The 24411-nt window shown below is 49.1% G+C and overlaps 1 protein-coding gene across 4 annotated transcripts in view; it reads right to left on the minus strand.

The window, feature by feature from the left end:
• Window positions 1–24411, minus strand: part of LOC135906295 (neurotrimin-like) — a 195735-nt gene that overhangs the window by 35696 nt on the left and 135628 nt on the right. For all 4 annotated transcript variants that reach the window (XM_065437732.1, XM_065437809.1, XM_065437662.1 and 1 more), the window contains one exon: window positions 985–1106. In XM_065437732.1, the coding sequence (XP_065293804.1) occupies window positions 985–1106 (122 nt within the window). The remainder of the gene's footprint in view (window positions 1–984; window positions 1107–24411) is intronic.

Below are 24411 nucleotides of genomic sequence, written 5' to 3' on the forward strand. Positions count from 1 at the left end.
CAATTCGCACCCGCAGACGTTGATATGTATTTATATATCCGGCAGAGGGCAACAGCCGGTCGGGCAGCAGCTGTGTTACAAATGGTATTTTTTTCCCTCTTTGTTTCGTGATGTTACCACGCTCCTGGGCTTCAATCAACGCTCGACTGTGTTTTACGCCACCTTCCATCCTTGGCCCCACGCTATAATGAAAGCGCGCAAAAAAAAATGAATTTCCATCTTCGGCAAGCATTTGAGCGTTCTAGAAGCACAGTGAATGTGTTGCATCTCGCTTTAGCTAACGGGTTCAACAGCTTCATTTAAAGATTAGACGTTTAATGAACAAGAGCTGAACTCACAATAGTTTCCGTTCACAATAATTATATTTTACGATTACCCGGCCGCCATAGATAATAACGAATATTATGATTGGCTGCAACCAGCTCTTACGAACAGTTCTTGCGTAATAACTTTTTGTGAATACGGGCCCCGAGCCCATATTGCGAGTTTTGCCCTGTGTGCTTCCGCACGATATTCAAAAGCTTGCCCCATTTGCTGGTCATTCTGCACGCCGACTAATTTTGGCTTGGTTTCCGGAAAGAAGTACCACAGGACATGATCGAAATATTCACGTTTCTTGTATGAGAATGCTCAAAATGTTTTATACATATAGTTCCGCCGTTCTTCACTGAAGCAATTGTAAAAGGCGCACGGTTCATTCTGTGACATTCGTTTGGCCCGTGTTGTTTGGCGTCCATTTCATGCAATCGTGCAGAGCTACCTCTGTCACGCCTCCAATGGGGCAACCCCCCCCCCCAACCCCCCTCCTCTTGCTTGCTCAGTGAGTGTATTTTCATCCCACGAGGGACTGCAGAACACGGGAACGATGTGCTGAGCATGTGCAGCAGTGATATGGGTGTGCGCTGATGTCGACTCCGCGGGGCCAAAACTCTGAGTCTGTGCTCTCAGGTCAAGCGACGTGCGTGCTATTGTTGTTTTTCGTACCTTGAAGCTCCCGAGGTTGTCGACGACGCAGGTCAGGGTCACCTCTCGTCCTGCTGCCACCGTCACGTTGGGGATCGGTTCGGCGAAGCTGGGGAGTTTTCTGTGCACCGATGATGAGCCACCTGCAATCAATCAATCAATCAATCAATCAATCAATCAATCAATCAATCAATCAATCAATCAATCAATCAATCAATCAATCAATCAATCAATCGTTAATTTATTTGGCATATTCAAGAAAAATATAGAAGTCGACCGAGTCTTGAAGTACACAAACTGACGAATAAATTGAATCGGGCCATCGACTTGTGGGTGCGCAGGGTCTCTGAAAAGTAAGGCACTGAGCCTTCTTTCCGTATTTTCCGCTTTTATTCCGGCTGAGTAAAGGGTGAAGCGTGAAATGTATAAACGCGCAAAAGACAACCTTCAAAACAAAAGCCGGCCCGTCGACCCAAAGTGAAGGAAGACGCGTCAGCTGAAAGATTAACGCAGTCTTCGTTATTTATTATCCAGAGTCTCTTCGGAGCAGCGCTATTGCCGGAGACCGCTTAATCCCGTCGACAAACACTTCAGCTCTCGGCAGCTGTCTTCCCATTAAAACAATCGACCCGCCCTTCAGCAGATTTATTTATAGGATCTCCACCGACCAGTGTTTGCTTTAGGGATCGTGCTCTTGTGGTCGTGCTCACGTCTGATTCCAGGATTGCTGCGTTAAACAACTTTCCTTCGTTTTAAAGGTCTTCATCAATCGCATTCCACTGACTCTGGAAGCGCTCAAGTTTCGCGGTATCGTCGCCTCCTGCCTGCTCATTTCATTGCTCAGGTCACGAGGCTTCAATTAGCAAGTCGATTACACGTAGGATCCCTTACACAAGTTGCTCTAATATTCAGTTCTTTTTCTGATGATATTTTACTGTCTTCAGAATATTTTTGTTTTTGAGATAGAAGTGAAATAGCATGCACACGTTTTGCGCGAACTCAAACAAGCGGAACCACTTGGTCAGTTTCCTTGCCAATATTATGGGGCAAGTTTCGTCTCTATTTTAATGTGTAGACCCCCGTTAGTATCACTGACAGCTTTCGTAAAATGCTTTGGCCATGAGCCCGCAGAAACTTGAAGTGACAGTACACAGCGGTGTCAAATGTACTGCTGCTGGAAACGGTGCTCAAAAATAAACGCTGCTTGATTGTATTTGTCTACACTGTTACAGTTTCACGCCTGACACAAAGAGAATAGGAGGCTACGAACAACGACTTACGGTTGTCCATGTGAAGAATATTAAATGGTGTTTTGCCCAAAAAGTTAAACGCAAGCCCACACGTCACTCAGCTCTCGCGCTGACAAATCAGTTGTGATCGTGTCGGCAGGGTTTTCTGCAAGCTTACCTGAAAACGTCTCTTACCTTCCAAGTTCATTTCATATATATATATATATATATATATATATATATATATATATATATATATATATATATATATATATATATATATATATATATATAACTTTGCTTGTCTCCGGGTCATGTGATTTTCTGCATAATTATTCATGTCATAAATAACGAGCCCCTCAGCGTAGGCAATACATACATGGGCGAAAGCCCAAGACACATGCAAGAGGTCTGCTTCGCAAGGTATAAATACGGGGGGGGGGGGGGGGAAAGGAAAACAAAATAATGAGAGAGGAGGTCTCCGTAGACACGTTCGCTCCTTGCCGCGTTCGAAGTCGCGCGTTCCGGCGCGAACAAATAATTCACGCGTCGTCAGCTCCGGCTCCTTAATGGCTTTCCAAGCCACAGCAACGAACCCTTTAGCGTCGCGACGTTTATGTGCGCGGCGGGCCGCGCGCCTCGTAGCCCTTTTCCTCGCCCTCTTATTACTTTATCTTTTCGTCGCTGGGACGACAAGGGTCAACAAGGAAGTTCGGAGCTTTGATCCCTAAAGGGGGAAGTGGACGGAGAACGCGCAAAGGGAAAGAGATATGGTGGGAAGAAGCCATAAGAAGCGAGACAGACCTGCGCAAGGCGAGAGCGCGCAGCCATCTTCTGGCCGCTGGAACCCTTTTAAGGAGCACATGCGGAAGAAGTGCGAGAGTGAGCGAGAAAGAGAGGGAGAGAAGAATGAGGCAGCCGAGCAGAAGACGAGGCCGGTCGGCCGCCGACGCCGGGTCTGCCGGAGAACACGGGGATCAACACGCGCGCGGGTTGAAGAGACGGGGGCCGATGGAAATGCGCTCCTCGGAGCCGGCGCCGCCGCGGGAGAGCCCTCCTCGGCCTCTCCTCTAATGGATTACCCTCGCCCGCGTGTTTTGTCTTTACGCCGCCGTGCGCCATCGGGACGGCTTCGACGCCCGGAGTGAACGCACGGCGCGGCCGAAGCGCGCGCCCTGCGTGCGGCTATGCGCTGTTCGGCGAAGCTGCCTCTCCGCGCGTGCGTCGAGGGCGAGGGATAGAAAGAGCTTAGATGGGGTGCAAGATTAATGTTTCCCGCGTGGTCCGTTGCCCCAATATTTCATGTTTCTCAGCAGCAGCCCCCCCTCTCCCTGCCACTGGCCCGAGTTACACCCCTTGCTCTGTATCCACGCCTCGACCCCCCGAAGAACCTCAGTAGTCTTTGCCCTCCATCACCCATGCCGCCCCCCATCCGATGCCAAGCAGCCTCGCACTTCCCGCCGCTGCCTCCTCTCGCATTCGTTTTTCCTCTTCTCGCGGGGTCTCCTTCCGCATACATCGTCGTATGCCTAGGCGAGCGCGTCAATTATTGACAGCAGCCGATAGCACCCCCCACGCTGCCTCTGTTGCCGCTGCTGGCTTGGCTTTTCTCATTGCGCGTGCCTCGGCAGGCGGCTGGCCCGAACAGTGGGCCCGCGTCAAGCCCACTCTTGCGTCTTTCTTACCGACGCCGCCGAGCCTCTCACTTTTCCCGGTCGTCTATGGTTCGCGCTTGCGCGCGCACTATCGCTCGCTCGCTTGCAGGCGCTGCTGCGTCCGCTCCCTCGCATTTGTGTGCCTCTCAACCCCACTCATTTTACCCGACAAAACTCGAGTTTCCAGATGGGGGCAAACTGTCCTCTGTCCTCCGTGCCGCGTCTGCCGCAAAGCCTAGTCTGTCAATACCGCGCGTTGTGTGGAAAAGCGCGCCCTCACGCGGTGCCTCGTGAAAAGGTGCCCTCATATGGCTTCCACGTGGCTGGGAGCAGCGTGGGACGAAGGGATTACCAAAGTGCGCGACGGCCACACGTTCGCGCGCCTCGTTATTTTCGGGGTATTACAGCGTCGATTCTCCTGCTTCGGCGTACAGCAATACAGGTATCAATTTACAACTTTTGAATTCCTATCGCAACGCTTCTGCTCGTTTGTTTATTTGTCTGTCATCGCTCCACTTTGATGCATCGAAACGGTTCCTGCGCATGCGCCGTTAAAGGCTAACGGAGTTCAACTGGACACGAATAGACTGCAGCAGATGTGCGGTGGGTGACCCGGTCCGTACTCCCACGTCGCGTTTTCTTTTGCCCTCCTTGTTTCTATACCCCGGGTTCCCGTCAGAACGCCCCTGGTACACAACGCTACACAACTCATTTGTTCCGTAGCCTCGTTTGCTCGTTCTCCAACACTCGGCGTGCATCAAACGGCCCCGCATTCACGCCGGTCGCCGCAAAGACGAAAGCGTTGGCGCGTTATCGCGTGAAGCCATTCACGGGAGCGCGCAACACGCCAGGAGAGATAACGGGACAGAAACGAACGAAGAAAAAAAAATACAACTAACGTTAGTCCCACGATACCATTCCGCGATCGTACGTCTTATGTTTCTATACAAACAAACGGAAAGAAAGAACACTTTCCACTTATTTTGCGCGCAATCTTAGAAGAAAGAAAAGAGCCTCCCACTTTGAAACTCGCACACATGGCGCAGCGAGCCTTTTGCTATACGCGCGATGTGCTGTGAGGCCTCCAGTCTGAGCCTGCGTGGGTCGGCCGGGCGTTCCTTTTGTCGCAGCTGCGTTGTGCAGCTCCTACTCCTTTGGAGCGCGCGTTCATCGCACCCTTTTGTTCGCACGTGTCTGCGCATTTGCGTCTCCTCCCTTTGCGAGCGCATCACCGGCGTCCGGCGTTCATTATCCTAATTTAATTACGCTCCTTTCTCGCGGGGCAAAAAGAAGAGAGAGACGGACAAGCGTATAGCGAAATGGGGGAGAATGACTCGTTGCAGCAGAGCGACGCCCCCATTTCCACCCTTTTGATAAATGCATCCAGATTGCTAAACTGATTGGCGTTCGTGATTATCTGTTTACCGAGAACGGAATCGGTAGTTTTGCTTTTCATCCCGGGTAATTTCCATTCTCCGTCATCGTTTTAGCGTAGTAGCGTTTTTCGTGCTTATTGGTAGCTCAAGGGAAGAGACAAGGCACAATCTGCTGTTTTTTTTCTATTATGGGCCCTTCTGCGCTAAGTTCGTGCGTTAGTTTTCGCGGTGTGCTTTTCTTGTTTATCGTGCTAAAGTGGAAGTTCTTTTTAATAACGTACAAAAAAAATATATTTCTGTCTGAGGCTGTAGTGTTCAGACAGTAATCTTGATCGCTCTTGGTAGCAAAAAAAATAATAACGTTATTTTTCTTTTCTCTCTCCCTTTTTATTTTTCCTATATGTAAATATATAAATATATTTAAAAATATTATTTTCATTTCCATCCTCCTTGAGGACCTTCAAGGCTTAGGATATTCGCTTTCTATGTGTGCAGAACTACTACACACAAAAAGAAAATAAGAAAAAGATCAGGGTGGTTATTTTTAAAGTTGATGACGCATGCACAAGAAAAGAGCACCGGATGAGTTGGATCACATTCATCACGCAATGTATCAGAGCAAATAACAGACACGGACGCTTGTGTCGCCTCCTATCCGGGTCGGTCGTGTGCACGCCAAGGTGTGCCAGACACGTGGCCACGGTTCACAGCCTTGCATTTACCTGCACTGGACCTTATTCAAATTCAAGCACTCAGAAATTCGATTCAATCACTGTGTAGTGCTCATAGCATGCATGTCTTGCGGTTTGTTGAAGAGATAAAGGCGTGCCATTGAAGAGGAGGGTTGACGTAATGGTTATGTGGAAACCCGCAATATGGAGCGAGGTAACTAATTAAGGGAGAATGAGACATACGCCCACTCGTAGCAATCCCTACAAAGGAAACCCATGCGGGTTCCTCGAAAGAAAAGCCTCGCAGTTGAAGAAATATTCGTCCTTGTCCGGGACTCGATTCCGGGACCACCGCCTTTCCGGGACAGCCGCTCTACCATCTGAGTGAACCGGGCGGCTAATCATTCGACTTCGCCCATCCTCTCGCCGCCTGGTTAGCTCAGATAACAGGCTCCTACGTGGAGTGGGTGGAGAGGACTACGGTGGCTGTCGAGCCGCTATAGATATCTTCCAGTATTTTTACATATGGCTCATCGACACCCTGATTCCGTAATGCCTCCATGACTGCTGCTCCATGACCGAATCAAACGCTTTCTCGTAATCAATGAAAGCCACATATAAAGGCTGGTTATATTCTGCACATTTTTCTATCACCTGATTGATAGTGTGAATATGGTCTATTGTTGAGCAGCCTTTACGGAATCCTGCCTGGTCCTTTGCTTGAGAGAAGTCTAAGGTGTTCCTCATTCTATTTGCGATCACCTTAGTAAATAGTTTGTAGGCAACGGACGGTAAGCTGATCGGTCTATAATTTTTCAAGTCTTTGGCGTCCCCTTTCTTATGGATTAGAATTATGTTAGTGTTCTTCCAAGATTCCGGTACGCTCGAGGTCATGAGGCATTGCGTATACAGGGTGGCCAGTTTCTCTAGAACAATCTGTCCACCATCCTTCAACAAATCTGCTGTTACCTGATCCTCCCCAGCTGCCTTCCCCTTTTGCATATCTCCCAAGGCTTTCTTTACTTCTTCCGGCGTTACCTGTGGGATTTCGAATTCCTCTAGACTATTTTCTCTTCCATTATCTTCGTGGGTGCCACTGGTACTGTATGAATCGCTATAAAACTCCTCAGCCACTTGAATTATCTCATCCATATTAGTAATGATATTGCCGGCTTTGTCTCTTAACGCATACATCTGATTCTTGCCAATTCCTAGTTTCTTCTTTACTGTTTTTAGGCTTCCCCCGTTCCTGAGAGTATGTTCAATTCTACCCATATTGTACTTCCTTATGTCAGCTGTCTTACGCTTGTTGATTAACTTCGAAAGTTCTGCCAGTTCTATTCTAGCTGTAGGGTTAGAGGCTTTCATACATTGGCGTTTCTTGATCAGACCTTTCGTCTCCTGCGATAGCTTACTGGTATCCTGCCTAACGGAGTTACCACCGACTTCCATTGCACACTCCTTAATGATGCCCACAAGATTGTCGTTCATTGCTTCAACACTAAGGTCCTCTTCCTGAGTTAAAGCCGAATACCTGTTCTGTAGCCTGATCTGGAATTCCTCTGTTTTCCCTCTTACCGCTAACTCATTGATCGGCTTCTTATGTACCAGTTTCTTCCATTCCCTCCTCAGGTCTAGGCTAATTCGAGTTCTTACCATCCTGTGGTCTCTGCAGCGCACCTTGCCGAGCACGTCCACATCTTGTATGATGCCAGGGTTAGCGCAGAGTATGAAGTTTATTTCATTTCTAGTCTCGCCGTTCGGGCTCCTCCACGTTCACTTTCGGCTATCCCGCTTGCGGAAGAAGGTATTCATTATCCTCATATTATTCTGTTCCGCAAACTCTACTAATAACTCTCCCTTGCTATTCCTAGTGCCTATGCCATATTCCCCAACTGCCTTGTCTCCAACCTGCTTCTTGCCTATCTTGGCATTAAAGTCGCCCATTAGTATGGTGTATTTAGTTTTCACTCTACCCATCGCCGATTCCACGTCTTCATAGAAGCTTTCGACTTCCTGGTCATCATGACTGGATGTAGGGGCGTAGACCTGTACAATCTTCATTTTGTACCTCTTATTAAGTTTCACAACAAGACCTGCCACCCTCTCGTTAATGCTATAGTATTCCTGTATGTTACCAGCTATATTCTTATTAATCAGGAATCCGACTCTTAGTTCTCTTCTCTCCGCTAAGCCCCGGTAGCACAGGACGTGCCCGCTTTTTAGCACTGTATATGCTTCTTTTGGCCTCCTAACTTCACTGAGCCCTATTATATCCCATTTATTTCCCTCTAATTCCTCCGGTAGCACTGCTAGACTCGTCGCCTCACTAGATAACGTTCTAGCCTTAATGAGTGTGTAGAGTAGAGTGTATATATATATATATATATATATATATATATATATATATATATATATATATATATATATATATATATATATCAGGTCAACTGTTTGCGGCGAGTGTATTTGTCTTATTTATGTTGAGAGATGGGTGGTTTGCGTTCTAGGGAAGCTGTTCGCTTTCAAGTTACTGTTAATGAGACAGTAATAAAGGGGTGAGCGATAAAGAAGGTGACCGTTATGGCGATGATTTCGTGTAGACAAAAAATGGAGAGATAGAGCGGGACGAAAAAAAGAAGACAGAAGGAAAGATCATGACAGGATGCCGTAAAGGGACCGCGTCTAATGAGGAAGAAAAACAGGTTCTATTGGTCACGGTTATTGCCACACTTCATTGGCGAATATATAAAACGGCACCGTTCGTGTCGCGTACGACAGGAGTAGAAAACAAAAATGTTTTGCCGCAGACTACGTGTATATGAGACTACGAGAGAATACGAGTACAAGACTACAAGTACCAGCTTGCATCGCACACTGTTGGCCCGTCTCAGATAATTCTACTTTGTTTTTACTTTATGGATGAAATTACAGGGTGAACAAAATAACAACAGTGCCATGGGGTGTACAAATAAAAGTGTAGTTTTGCTCCATAATTACAAATGCACGTTCCAGGTGGTGGTCCCGTTCAGTACATGTATTGTTATGTTCTCATTTTCTTTTCGATGTGCAGATGGAGTGAGAGTTCCTGGCCTATTTGGGTGCAACTGATATGATTAGTAAATAATGCCACCGGGAACGCTGACTTCCGCGCGCATTCACTCTGATGCCGCCGAGGGCCTCGCGGTGGAAGACTGTACACCGCTGTTCCTTCAGCGGTTGCCACCGTCGAGCCCTGATAGCGAGACGAAGTCCATGCCCGCGGCGCCACCAGCTAGTGTAGGGTTTGGAGGCCGGGACTTCGGGATGAAAACCACAAAACTTGAGATGGTTTATTCTACATTATGTACAGGGAGATGAGCGACAAGTAACAGTCGTACAGTCATTACGGGCCGGCAGCAACTCGGACGCTGCGGCCCGCGGCAAGAAGTTCGAGAGAGGTGAAACAGGGAATCAGGGCATGTCCCAGAATGCCAGGTCTCTCTGGAAGGCTTCTTATAAACCCTTCGAGCACTGTAAGTCACGTCATGTTTGACCAATGGGAGAGTCCACTCCGATGACGCCACTTTCAACCAATGGTAGGCGCCCGTGTCGTGGTGTCACACCTGGCGGCTTGCTGCGGTCTTGCATCGCAGACTGGCAATGCACTTCGAACAAGGAGAAGGGGAGGGGGGGGGCGCCCGTGCACCTGCTTCATTGTCGGATGCCCACCTGCTCCCGGTGACTCGGCTCCGCAGCAGTGGCAAATGCCTTCTTCAAAGACGAAGGGGGTCGATTGCGCTCCATTGTCCCAGGCCCCCTTCTAATCCCGGCGACGCACGAACTTGTTGCCTCAAACTTGTTTGCTCGGCCGCTTCTCTGGAATGCGCTTTCCTGCTTCTGCATTCCTCAATTAGCTGTGCTGCCACTCGAAGCGGTTTGGGGAACTCGAAGTAGCCTCAGGAACCAGCTCCATATCTAACAGCTCGTCCTCGCCCCGGTAGTTCTGAATGGCCGGTGAACTCAATTCGCTGGCCATGAGGAACGCTGAAAGAAGCTGCAGGGTACTGGGGTCGAGCCTCGTTTGACAACCCTCGGGATCCTGGACCCTGGAAAACATACGTCAAACAAACCAAACAACACAGCGCTGCCCCACGTGTAAGCGCAGGCTCTTCACCCCTGACTCGCCAGGCTATTACTGAGTCAAAATCAACCCTGATCATTTAGTTCCCCAATTTTGACAAAACAGTTGTAACCACCTTTCCAAACAGCCATGCATTTCTCCTCGATTGCCGACAAGACCAGAGCACTATTGTTGTTGCAAAACAAAAGGGTCGTCGAGGATGCAAACAACAAATGAAAACAGCCGAACATAACATAAGTGGCCTAACTACACGAACAGCATGTTTCCAATCTATCGCAGTGGCGTACTTATCGCACGTAATGGTGCCACTCAACAATCTGGTCAACCTCACAAGTACGTAATCACAAGCGCACTAGCCTTGTGGTCACTAAACAGAACGCGTACTTGCGTTGTAGGCAAACTTTTCATTCACGCTTACTCACGTTTCTTTCCTGAAAGTCCTACAGGACACGTGACATAAACGAACAATTAAACTTGCGGGACTTACACACTCCGCAGAACTCTTAAAATAATGCGTCTTTTAATAACTCGTTCCACGCATACTCACTAAAGAAGTCAGAATACGGCTGCCCTCCACACACACTAGCAACCCAGTCATAAAGTCTGCTTCCTTCCGTCCACACAGGACACGCGCTAATGGAACTAAGAACGCCTCTCCGTGCAAATCATGCACTCACTGAAAATCTACGCGCTTAACCTTAGAAAATTCAAAAACACTTAAAAAGAAAAGTTAAATAACACACGCGCTTTACCATAGGCCTCTGAACGATAACCTTGACCCTCAGGTTACTTACACACACAAAAAGAAAGCCTATTTACTTATTAATGAGCATCTCGCGAGACTACATGTTTACACAAACTCTTCAAATCTTTCAAATCTCGAGCTTCTCAAACGAAAACACAAACAAAGCTCATACGTTTACATATTGAAAGAAACTCTAGTCTCAAATCGCGAAATTTTCCGATGCTCAAAAATAAAAAGCAAACACTTCATTACTACGGAAGGGCTCTTGGCCTCCCTTTCCAAACGCTTGCGTCTGACTCATACTTTGAGTCTAACCCGGGGTGGACGTGGTCTGAAAGCTACTCTGGCTGCCGAGAGACAACAAAAGGGCTGATTCACTATCAGCTCCCCCAAGACGTTACGGTCTCCTGCCAATTTGCGTCCTCGCGCCCCGCTTTCAACACAAACTCGATTGACCGCGTCGCTACTCCCCACCTGGTCTCGTCCTGCCACCTTGCGTTTCTTCGAACTGCACGCTGAGCTATGAAAAGAACTACGGAACGACGAGGAGATTAACTGCCCCGTGCCCTTTGTCCGCGTCCGCGCAGAACATTCTTCGCGGTCCCCCTTTGACCGGTGGCTCGACCATTTTGGATGCGTCAACATCGTCCTTGACGACCGCACCTTTTTCCTCGCGCCCTGCCCATTTGGGTTTCTCGCCATCTTTGGCGGCGCCTCATTAGTTACCGACTTTCGGTTTTTACTGCGCTTCTTTTTACGGCGCTTTCTCTTTGCACTCGTTTTCATGTAGCCTTCTCGTGCCTCGTGCTGGCCGGTACACATTTCGTCGGCCCGGATCGGCCTCTTACCCGCATTGTCTGAGTGATTTACATTTAAATCTACTCTCTCTCTGCCTCGACTGGCGGACAGCTCAACCGACTCTGGCACAATGCAGCAGGCTTTACTCGAGTAAGACAACTCGCACTCTTGCGAACTGCCCTCTACTACATTGCCCAGCGCACGCTGTGAATCGGCACACAGCCCGTCGGTATCGATCGCTGTCTCACGCGCACAGTCCGAATGATTAACTGAATCATCCCTATCTAGGCCATCTAGACTGGCGGAGAGCCGCACCGATCCCTGAACAATGCAGTTGTTTTCTCGTGAGCTACGGAGCTCGCCACCCCGAGAACTATTCTCAACTGCATCGTCCAGCTCGCACTCCATTTCTGCACGCACATCTGGCTCTACATGGGTGCTCGCTTCTGTCTGGTCAGCAGTACCCTTTTCCTCGCTAGCAACCTCGCTAACATTACCAGCGACGCACACACGCGGTAACTGTGCCAATTTGTTCGCAGCTGGCCTAGCTGTCTCTACAGTCATCTGTTGGCACAGCACCTCGTCGCTCTCCTTGCGGCCTTTAACGGCCTCTGTTGCCACTAAGGCATCGTTAGCGGCTAGCCTTTTCCCTTTTCTTATTAATCGGCAGTCAATCTCACAGGCACTACTCTTTTCGTCGGCTTCTGGCGAAAATCCGCTAGACACTTGCTCTGTACTTCCTACACAATTTTCAGACAGCCGTTGTCTCTGTGCCAATAACTGATCACAATACTGTATCTCTTTGATCAGTGCTGCCTTCTCTCTCTCATACTTTTGCTCACGCTCAAGCTTACGTTGCTGATACTCCCGTTCGCGTTCATTCTCACGTACGTGACGCTGACACCTCAGAGTAAGTTCTTGAAGCTCCTGCTTCCGTTCATTCTCGCGTTCTTCACGCTGACGCTCACTCCTAAGCTCACGACGCTCTCGCAAACGTACACGACGCTCTCGCTCCCGTGGCTCCTGTATCACCTCCCAAGCAAGCTCAATGCTTTTGTGATCATTGCCACTATCATTAATCGCCTTTATGATAGCTGGCGTTCTCATCCGTTCGTCCGCCTCAACTCCCAAATCGTCGCACACCAACAACAAGTCTAACCTCGTCAACCTTCTAAGATCCATGGCAGCTGCCCCGACAGGTGGTTAAAACTGTTTTCCTTAATTAATTTGTGCAAACACACAATGCAACAAACTCCCGATTCCCAGAACTATCAAAATTGAACACACAACCTTTGAGTCTGGCGAATCATAAGGAAAAAAACCACGCGCTCACTTACGGTTGCAGCACCCTGCCATCCGGTTCGTTCGTCCGCTGTTGCCGGTTCCTTCCGGACTCCCTGGGTCGAAGGCTCGCTCCTTCTTCGATACTCCCAGTCTCTTCGGACCTCTTTCGACGAAGGCTCTCTCTTCTTCGCTCTTCCCGGTTCTTTACGATCTCTCTCGACGAAGGTTGATTCGTAGCGCTGCCACCAGCTGATGTATTCGGAGGCGATCCTACCGCTGCCAACCAGATGTAGGGGTTGGAGGACGGGACTCCGCGGATGAAAAACCACAACTTGGGGGAATTTATTCTACATTATGTACAGGGAGATGAGCGACAAGTAACAGTCGTACAGTCATTACGGGCCGGCAGCAACTCGGACGCTGCGGCCCGCGGCAAGAAGTTCGAGAGAGGTGAAACAGGGAATCAGGGCATGTCCCAGAATGCCAGGTCTCTCTGGAAGGCTTCTTATAAACCCTTCGAGCACTGTAAGTCACGTCATGTTTGACCAATGGGAGAGTCCACTCCGATGACGCCACTTTCAACCAATGGTAGGCGCCCGTGTCGTGGTGTCACACCTGGCGGCTTGCTGCGGTCTTGCATCGCAGACTGGCAATGCACTTCGAACAAGGAGAAGGGGAGGGGGGGGGGGCGCCCGTGCACCTGCTTCATTGTCGGATGCCCACCTGCTCCCGGTGACTCGGCTCCGCAGCAGTGGCAAATGCCTTCTTCAAAGACGAAGGGGGTCGATTGCGCTCCATTGTCCCAGGCCCCCTTCTAATCCCGGCGACGCACGAACTTGTTGCCTCAAACTTGTTTGCTCGGCCGCTTCTCTGGAATGCGCTTTCCTGCTTCTGCATTCCTCAATTAGCTGTGCTGCCACTCGAAGCGGTTTGGGGAACTCGAAGTAGCCTCAGGAACCAGCTCCATATCTAACACTAGCTAGAGGGCGCGCGAGCGTCAGCGTGTATCACCAAAACGCGGGGGCGGTTCAGACGGGAAGGTCGCCCGGTCTGCGTTTCGGTGGACGCAGAGCAGCCGCAAAAAGCGGGAACAGCCGCGTGCGCCAAGTGTTTTATGTCGCGCGTGGAGCGCGGTAATAAAGACGGAGCTGCCCGCTGCCTGTCACCGACTGCACGCGGTGCCGCTGGTGGTGGTCAGGAGACCGCCGCTCGGAAGGGAACGGGGTACAGCCGTGAGGCGAGGAAGAAGGCCGGGCGCTTGAAGGCAGTAATTATGCGACGAGGTCGTCGATCGCTGCGGCGCTGAGAATGGAACGGACCGCGCGGCATGGGGTCGACAGAGGGGAAGCCCTCCCCCCCCCCTTCCCCCTCTGCCCCTTCATACGCACGCACGCACGCGCTCGCATAACTGCATTAGCCTGGGAGATAATGACCCGACAACCCTCCTTCGCTTTCACCTCTGAAGTCGCGACGCCGATAGGAACGGCTTTATTTCGCGTATGCCCGTTTCGTCTCCGTATGGTCGCCCCTCTCCCCCCTCCTTCTCTCTCTTTCGCTTTTTATCTCTCGCTCTGATCCTCCGCCTCCTCGGTGGGTTAATTTATCGCTCGAAAGGAAGTCGTATGCTCGTCCGTTTCCTTGTGCTTGTTGCGAGTGGGCAGTCGTTTCGCCCACTTGTTTTTTGTTCTCCTCGTGATGTGCTTCCTGCGAAGCCTAGAAATGTTTCTCCTGTAAAGTCCGCGTCGCTCTTGTCGAATTGTAGTTCCCGTGGCCCGGCTTATCGTGCTACAGTATAAGCAATGCGTGTGCAGAAAATGTGCGGATATTGACCGCTCCGACAGCCGGCACGGCGTGGGTGTGAACCTGCGCTGAAACGCTCGGGATTCACGAGGCCTTGCAAGTATGTTGAGAACATTCCAACACAAACTTATCCGTCGCTGCAATAGCTCGCACCAATGTAAACAATGATTTCGGTTTATAAGATCTATCAATGACCGGTCCTCCTTCCTGCGAATCCGTTTTTGAGAAGTGCTGTAGCGTACCAACTATTTGTGAATTCAAGTCGATACCTTGTTCTTTATTATTTCTTCGTAGCGTTATAAAGGGACCACTAGCGTCGGTCTTGATTTTGTTAATTTATGCTGAATTGCAAAAGCTTTTAGCTACATCGCAGATTCTCCCTGTGAGTCGACAAAAAGAAATAGTAGGAGGGAAGAATTTAATGCTTCCGCATAGGGGGAGGAGCAATATAACCAAATTAACCAAATATAATTCCCAGGACTTCTCCAAACTGGTAAAATTCGCTAGAACTAATGTTTACCAACGATAACAAGTCTGACGTGCATTCAGCGCTGATTCTATGACGTAGCTGGGGGCACATATTAAGCAATACCTCCAGGATCGGCCAACTCACTTAGACTGCCGCCCTGCCTTCGTGTCTCGCCCACTTCCTCCTCAATATTCGGTCACGGAACTTACTAAACACAAACTTGCGGACACCCGGGGCCAACATCACACAAGAAACGCACAAAGACCTGCAATACAGACTAAAATGGCGGATAAAAAACCCAACTCTACGCGCGCGAAAGCAGACACTAACTGATGGGGTCTAGAAGATCTGGCTTATCGATAATAAAAAGTGGATGTACTTTAATATTTCCGACCACCCGAGACTCTCTCCTCCGCATTTAGACCTAAATACACGAGCATATTTTGCATTACGCCCTGACTCATGTACAGCAGGAGAACGCCACGCCCACTGAGACGTCACGGCGGATAGCCACTGACACCAGCAGGAAAAGGAAGTCCGCAAGCTTAACAGCGAGTTGGTGCTAGGTGCACTAGAGCAGATTGAAACCTTTGAAGAGTGGCAATCGGGTAAAGTGAGGGCCCCCTGAATGCGTCCTGTAGAGCTTGCTATAGAACGGAGCAAAAGGCACGGATGAAATTAAAGGGTCCTCGCATCAAAAGCCGTTTCGAATTGGCTAAAGCGAAACGGGGCCTCTCGCAGCGTCACTTCCTCTTCCGGTCGCATTCACTCCCACTTCCGATTCATCTAAGCTGACTTCGCGAAGCCGTTCATCGGAGCAGCGATCATCGGAGCGTCCGCGGGCACTCAAAGGGAGATGAGTCGTTTAATTCGATTTGCTGCAGGCGCCACGCAGCAGTTCTCGAAGCATTCAGTCGCGTTATTTGTTGCCGTCTTTCTCCCCCTTTTTTTCTCTTTTCCTTTTTAGACAGCGAGACCCATAGCGAAGCGCTTTGCAGACGCTGCGAGTCAAAGAGCAGATAATGACGACTCTCGCCTGTGAAGCGAGCTTCAAAAAATTAGGTTAGGCTCCAGTGCCGAGCGGCAGAACGATCCGAGAATTGCGCTCGCTGGCCTAATTGTGCCGCCAAGTGGTGCCTGCTTTCGATACTCATTTGTCCTCCGCGCTATACGAAAGTACGATGCCGAATGGAGAGCTACACGCGCGCGTATTCTTTTTCGCTGGTGCATGCCGTTCACTGAATTTCTTTTTCTATAGTACGATGCACTCTCTACTTCGGCTGATGCTTAATGCTCGAGAGTGTGACGTTAGCAGGCGAGCAAAAGAGAACTAAAAATAAACACGCAAAAGAATATGGAGGGGGAGAAGAAGTGCCACTTTGCACAGGCGTTTGATTATGCGATCGCATCTACGGAAGTTAGAAATTGAAAAGAAGAAATTGGAAATGCTGTTAGGCTCGCTTTGGAGTTCAAGGGCGAAAAAGAAATGAAATGGAATAGCTATGAGCTTGCTTCAATCATAGATACATCTTCTGATGGCCAAAACAATTCCGTTTCCATCGTATTGACCACATATATGGGCATGTCCAAACGGATAACGTCGTGCCTTAACGGTGCAGTATTTGATGAACACGGGACAGAGAAAAATCAACAATAAGCCCGCCACAATATGACGCGTCTTTGCCTCAAACACTAAATTCATTCACGTCAAAGAACGTCCCAGAGTGTTAAATGGCGGAAGAAAATCACCCCTTATGTCGTCTTTATTTTTGCCTTTCATTGCTAATGGTTGTGCTTAACGCAGAGAAGCTTAACACATCGTCTACAAAATGCATCTGAACTACACTGTTGCATAGTGTTTGAAATAGTTTCCTTGCGAAGCCACTTTCACAGCCACGCAATTCTGCGTTAATATAACGCGTGGGACCTTTTCCTGCTTCACATAACTGCTATTTCAGCTCAAAGATATGCGTATCTAGCCCTTCAACACGAAATTTCCTACCTATCGTGGTGTCATACCAACTTATCGCGAATAGTTGCCACGGAATTCACGCGCATCGGGCGCATGCGCACCAGAACCAAACAGTTTACGTAAGACTGTTTCTCGGCCACGCACAAGTTGCCACGAGCCTCACATTCTTAAAGTTTTACTAGCTTACTAGCTCATGTGTACCTGATGTCAAGAGAATTGGTTGCCTCAACTCAATCGTTTTACGCATGTAGCTGGAAAGCGAGATTCTTCGGCACAGCACAGTGGCAGCACTTACCACTGGACCTTGAACGGGGCGAAGCCATCTCCTGTTCAAAATGCTATTTAAAGACGCTGAAATTATAAAACCCGGATTATGAAAAAAAATGAAAAGAAAAGAAAAGAAAGAAAGAAAGAAAGAAAGAAAGAAAGAAAGAAAGAAAGAAAGAAAGAAAGAAAGAAAGAAAGAAAGAAAGAAAGAAAGAAAGAAAGAAAGAAAGAAAGAAAGAAAGAAAGAAAGAAAGAAAGAAAGAAAGGAACGTAGAGCTGAGGCTGTATTTTTGTAATGATCATTTTAGTTTCCCATTCTTTCTGCTCTTCGTAATTGCTTACCGAAATATTACCCATTATCACCAATTTTAAGCTATGCATGTCGAAGAAATGCATGTGATCCGTCATATGTATAGTAATATGCTAGAAAAAGTACATGCGATCCACCTATATCTATAAAATACCACTGAGGTAAGAACTGACAAGATGTATGTCTCGCTTGCAGCCACGCGAGATTGCGCCAGGCGAAAAAGACACGAAAAAGAAAAGGGCAGCCTAAGCTACTTGAGTGCACTTCAGGTCCTTTTGAGGGTTTCATGACGTGAAACAACATGACGCACTCGCTTAGTGCTTCTTGCGGTCACGTCATTCTCTTGTTTCCTTGTCCGTGAGAAAGAAAACAGACTGACATGTTAGGAAAACAGAAAGCACAAGCACGCGGTAAAAAATAACAAACAAATGAATAAATATACAAGGACAACGATTAGGCAGGTCTCGTGGGAGAAAGTGCAACCCTTGTGTGGGCGAGTTACAACATTTTGTGCATTATTCAGGCAGCAAGTGGATGCGAGTGCCCAGGGGAGGCCGTCACTCGGTTTACTTCTTGTCCAGCATGATTTCTCTCTTTCTTCCCCCCCCCCCCTTTTCTTCCCTTTACGACTCCCCGAACCTTTCCCAATGCGCGCTATCGTGGCAGGAGCTGAGAGGGGGGAGGGGGGGAATCCTGATCTCTGCTTCCATGTCGGTTCTTTGATGCAAGCGCTTGTAGATGGCTCGTGTGACTTTGGGGTTGTACGAGGCGAAGAGGAGTGCATACCGAGGAGGGGAAGGAAAGACGAGAGAATCCGGAAAAAGAGGAGCGAAGCTAGGGAAAGGAGGCGGTTTTGAGGGAAAGGTGAGAGAAAGAGAGAAAGAAAGCGGGGAAGGGGGACAGGTAGCGCGCACACGCGCGCATTCACCCCGCGACGGCGGCCCAAGGGAAGCAGCATAAATTGGACTTTATTGGATTGCGGTGCGTGTTTGTGTGTGCGTGTGCATGACACGGCTCTGTGTTTCTTTTCCCACGCCTTTTTTTTTTCTTGCTTTTCTTCCTTTCCCCAAAACGCGCCTAATGGTCCGGTAGTGGCTACTACACTGCGCCGCACGTACGCCGAAAATGGCGGCCCTCTCCCTAGCTCTCTCTCGTGTTTCCCGAGAAACGCGCGAGAACACAAACAAACAAACTTATAAACGAAACATAATCCATCGATGCGAGCCACCCGGTCCGGCCCCGTATTACCGGCATTGCCTCCTCCGCCTCTATCCGTGTTCCCTCACTTTTACTCAGTGGTTCACCTTTCTTTCTTCCCAATGTTCATCCGTTGCTTCTGTTGCTGAAGCTTTGCGTGCGAAGTTTAGTGTTGTACACGAATTTTGTGTGTGTGCCTCTGTCTATACGCACGGCTTGTTTGGTTTTTAGTGTTCGACTGGAAGGGAGAAAACGCAGAAGACGGGTGAACGCTAGGTGATTTCATGGCATCGCTTTTTTTTTCTCTCTATGCTTTCTTTTTTGTCTCTCTCAATTTCGGCTTCTCTCCTTTACTTTCTCTGTCATCGTGTTGTTACCCATCTCTGTCCTTGTTTCTCCTGCTGCCGTTGCGGCCGCGTTTTTGAGCGTGCTCGCTCCGGATGATAGTGGAACGTTATACAGCTCGAGACGTGTGTAAATTCCGTCAAAGAACCGCGCCAAAGGAAACGCTTCTGTTCGAGTACTCAAGCCGCGGCCTGTCTGTCCGCCCTGCCTACTCGCTGTTTCTTTCCTTCTTTCGACCCTTGCTTTTGCGTTTCAAAGAGATCCGCTCGCGCGCCACACCAACTCGGATGAAGAAGAAAGAAAGAAAGAAAGGAAAAGAAAGAAAGACTGGTCCGCGAAAACAGAAGGCAGAGCTTGCTGCAGCCAGACAGAATACTACTATGCCTTTACCCCAGCTTACCTTTCTTTTTTTATCTTTGTCTCTTTTCATGTCAGTAGCTTGCACATGCTACCTATTCCAGTCACTCGCTTGCCTGCCGGCCTGTCTGCCTACGCGGGCCTTTCCTGTCATTGCGGCGGGGTGACTGCGATATGTTACGGGAGTCGGAAAGGGAGATGCAGGGGCCGGCAGCGCAGCACTCGGTGGGAAGAAAGGGGGAGACATGGGGAAATGTGGAGGAACGACGGCCCGAAAAGAGTGTTGAGTGCGGCGAAGGGGAACAGAAAAAGAGCTGATCATCCTGCTTCGCCCCCCATGGTTTTGTAACGCCATTTTGCCGCCTCGATTCTTCCTTTTCTTTTTTATTTTTCACTCTCAATCACTCTTGCATCACGCGCTACGCTCCTTGCGTTCTTCTCTTTTTTCCCCCTATTTTCTCCTGGGCGTCCGAGCGAGAATGGGGAGAAGAAAAGAGGGAACGATGGACAAGGGGAGCCCTTTTGAACGTCCACTCCAAGCTTTCGGGAAAACTAGAAAATGGCGCCCGGCGTCCGGTGGTTATACAGCGTCGTCCACGTTCTAGTGCCGACGGATAGTGGTGTTTCGCTACCCTACGGTGCACATTACGGGAACGCCTGATAGGAATACAGTGAGACAGAAATCACCACGCGCTCTGGCACGTCTCCAGCACCCACACAGCCTCACCGTTACTCGAATCGGTTGTTTCGTTTATTTCTTTATTTTTCTCGTGAGTAGTGCAGTTGGTCATGAATCTCGTTCTCGGGCGGTTACGTTGATTTTCCGTTAGCTCTTGAACTACCCAAAAGGCATATTGTTGATTTATCTCGTGCAGCTGTTATATGTTAGTTTAGACGACTGGGGTGAGTACTAATACCACTTAAACGGCCTAATTTTTGTATGATTATACGTGGAGAGAGCAAAACGCGAATGAATTGCTTTCTGTGATTTCAGCCGTCGAAGTGAGAGCCAAGTACAAGATCCGTCATAGATGTCTTATTTTACGGTAAATTTTCTGGCGACTGCATCACCTCAGCACAGACATGACGAAAACAAAATGGTTCCTTCATCGAACAGCTTAATTTGAGCCACATTTGGTACTTTCACTTCTAATAAAAATATAGACGCTTCTGAAGAGCGTCTTTCGAGAAATTGAGTGTCGCTCACGCCAGCTTCGTTTTTCGTTACCCTCTTGTGACATTTCTCGTTTAATACATTTGTGTTGACGTCATTACTGCTGTTACTGTACACCTACTAACAACATAAGAAAATACCTTAATGAAAACAAGAAACACCATTGTTGTGAAAAGAATGGCCAACCCTTCCCCTACCGAAAAATGGGGGTAAGCGAAATTTGTCCTTCGTGCACCTGATCTTCGTCACGATTAAGTAACACACAGGTAAAGGTGCCGGATTTCTTCGGCCTCCCATTCCCTCAGCTCAGTATCTTCTTCGTGGTGCTGTCGGATTGCCTGGGCTCAGGTGGCTCTAACGGCTGGATCGGCACGCCGACGGCGAGCCCTTTCACGGGCGAGTTCTCGCCGTCGCTCCTCGAATGTTTCCCGTTCCTCGGGGCAATGCACGACGCGTGGCCGTCCCATCCGTTTTCTGAGACTGAACTGACCGGAAACGAAGCCAGCTCAACGCGCGTAATACCCTTTCCTGTCCTTTCCTTCCCCGGAGCAAGCGAAACGACTCTGATTGGTTGCGCGTGGGGCGTGAGCGCGCGCCTATGCAGCTGGAATCCTTGCTAATGACTCACACTCCGGCGCCAGCGCAGCTGTCAACTCATCAACTCGCCCTTTCCCGCAGCTGCTTTGCTCTCGGAGCAACTGGTCTTTTTTTGTTCTTGCGTGACCACGACAATGTCACTTATGAGCCAATACAAGCTTCCCTTGAAAAAGCCATTTCTGCCGAGAGATAAAATGAAAATGCATTGTGGCATTACGCTGTGCAGTTTGCTTGCATAACTAATATTCCAAAAGAAAACCAGAAGCGTGGGAGGAACAGATTTGACGTAAATGTCACTCCACTGTCTGACTGTCCGGCTACAGTCGCGAAGAGCGGCAGAATTCTGCCAGATCCAGTCGTGAAAACCAAATGGTGTGATTTGTATGTTTAATGAGTCCTCCGTGAGAGCTGGCAGCCCGCCACGCGCAGCTAGCCATCATACCCGCAAGACTGCGATGAGCGTGCGCCGCACTACGATACATGTCTATGGTGTCGTGGGACCGTAGACGTTTCGGCGAAAGAGCACGGGGACGACATCACGAACAAATTGTGGGGCAAGTGGGCGAGGAAACCACGCGTGGCGTTAATGGCGGGAAATAAGGTCCGCGCACAAGAAAAACGCCTGGGCGGACTTGGTGGATGCTCCAAGATCCACCCTGCTGTCATCCGGGAGCTTGCTGCGTGGCGGACGCGCCTGCTCAGAGGCGCCGGGTGCATTAGAGTACGCGAAATCCGAGACTTTCGACAGCCAAACTTTTCCCTTGCCCACACCACGCCACGACTTGCGCCAGCCCTCCCTTCCCACTTTCTTTCTCTTCGGAGAAACTTTTGTTTCACTGTCTTTCTCTTGCATTCTGTAGTTCTTCCCCCCATGCCTTCTCATTTTGTTCCTTTATCGGGCCTTTATATTGAAATAGAAGAAAATACAATATTCGGAAAGCAGAAGAGCAGGAAGTAAAAGAAGAACGAAATAAAAAAAGAAAGTCTAGGCACAAGAGCTCGGAGAGGGGCACGCGTGGTACAAGTCTTAAGACCCGAAGGGAGCCGTGCCATACTCTAGCCGCGGCCTGCGTTTTCTTCTTTTCGTTAGCATTTTAGCTCATCCTCTAGCCAGCCGGTTTTCTGAGCTATTGGCGGGGCCTTTCACACTGGGCTCCGAGAGCACGAGGTCTGCGTCTTCTGTAGGAAAGAGAGAGTGCCCGGGAAGGGAGAAACCAGGAGGTGGGGGGGGGGGGGGGGGGAGGGATGTTCCTTGGGAGAATCAAGGCACTCTTGCGAGGATGCACTCACTTAGCGACGGTGATGACGCTACGGCTGGCGCGTTATTGACGGCGGGGGTAGAAGCCGGGAGCAGCAGCAGCAGCAGCAGGAACGGCTGCTGCTGCAAGCCCTGCTCGTGTGCGGGTCCTGCGCGGCTCCCGCAGCTGAAGATCTCGGGGGCCCCCCGTCAATATTTGCAGCGTGCATTCGCTAAGAGGCTCCGTACCGCCAACGCTGCCGCTTCTTGTCTGCGCTCTTTCTTTTTCTCTCTCTCTCTCTCACTCCGCGTCCAAACTGCCTCTCGATCTATGCACTCACACTCACATTCTGTCCTCTAGTCACTTTCTATTACTTGTCTTTCTTTCTTTTCTTTTTTTTCTTTTCTTTCTCCTTCAGAGACTATATTTCTCTGCATTCGGTAGTGGCTGCGTGCCCTAGTGCAGGAGACTCCCTAGTCCATGCTGTCCTTGCCCCTATGTCTTGGCGTGCCGCTGCTGTTGCCTCTTTATCGGTGCCTATCGGCCCCATGCATGGCTACACTCTACCGAAGTGTTCATATTTCTTGCTGTTATGCGCGGCAAGTAGAGTGAGACTCCCCATGTCCGTTTGGCCCGGCATTGTGCGCCGCCTGATGCCTCTCTCTGAGAGCTTTCCTGGTGCTTCTAGGGGAAATTGGGCTCGAAGAAAGGAGCAGGCCCTGCTGATCAGATTGTTGCCCGTACGCAACTTGACCTGTACTTCGGTTTCCTCATTTGAATAACTTAGCGCCAAAAGATGCACAGGTCATAAAGGTGAGGACACAAAACATGTGCTACTTCCAACTGGTGTTTGGTGTGACGTACAAGCTTATATACATGAGGGAAAAAACCGAAGCTTCAGCACCAAACATCACTGCTCCAATGATGAAATGATGACGCGAGATATTTATCGGACAGTTGGTCGCCCGTGCACGCCTAGTGGCACGTCTCCACTTCTCTATATCATGCTTAAAGCTGATTGCCCCCTTTTTTTACTTTTTTTTCTGTGTATATAAGCTTGCACGCCATAATAATAACAAAAATTATCGGTAACCGAGCTTTGGTGCATGCGGGTTTTTCCGGCCTCTTCATTCTGTGGAGCTAAGAAGCTGCTCGAATAAATTACCAGCTATCCCGAGCCGTTGACGTACAAGGTTCTCTCATCGAAATCCTCTCTCAAGAGTGGTAGAGCCTCAGCACAAACGGGGAAACTTTCAAGGCAATAACGCCGATGAAGAACGATGTCTGCGCCGAAAGAAGTCCCTCTCTATAGTAAAGTATTGCACACAAAAAAAGAAAAGGTAAGGTTTCTATGGGCATAACTACACAACACACAATACAAGATGTCCCAGCTAATTTTAGGCAGAGGTTAAAAATATGCGAATGCCTCGTAGCTGGACAGAACCAAGATAATGTTGTTTGTCGTTGCTTGGAAATACTCAGATTATTTTTTTTTCGTTCCGCCTAAATAGATAACCAGTTTTAATTAATTAATAAACTCCTAAAATATTATAGTTAGATGAACAGTGTCAATGAGAAACTGGTAGAGCAACATAAAAACAAATTGCAATGCAGCTTACTGGGGCTCAATGCGTGCTACATAAAGGTGGTTTTCGGAGCGTGAAAGAAGTCCGCGAATATACACAAAGATGCTTCTAGCGGCCAGTCGCGCGGCAATCTTGCGTGCCTCCAAATGTGGGTTGACCTCCCTCCTATTTCTTTCCTTGTTTTCTCTCTAGCTCTCTTGGTCTTGAATATTTTATGCTTCGTGCCGGGGTAGGTAAGTTGTTAGAACGACTCCA

The sequence above is a fragment of the Dermacentor albipictus genome, chromosome 1 (assembly GCF_038994185.2).
Source record: "Dermacentor albipictus isolate Rhodes 1998 colony chromosome 1, USDA_Dalb.pri_finalv2, whole genome shotgun sequence".
In the NCBI taxonomy this organism is placed as follows: domain Eukaryota; kingdom Metazoa; phylum Arthropoda; class Arachnida; order Ixodida; family Ixodidae; genus Dermacentor; species Dermacentor albipictus.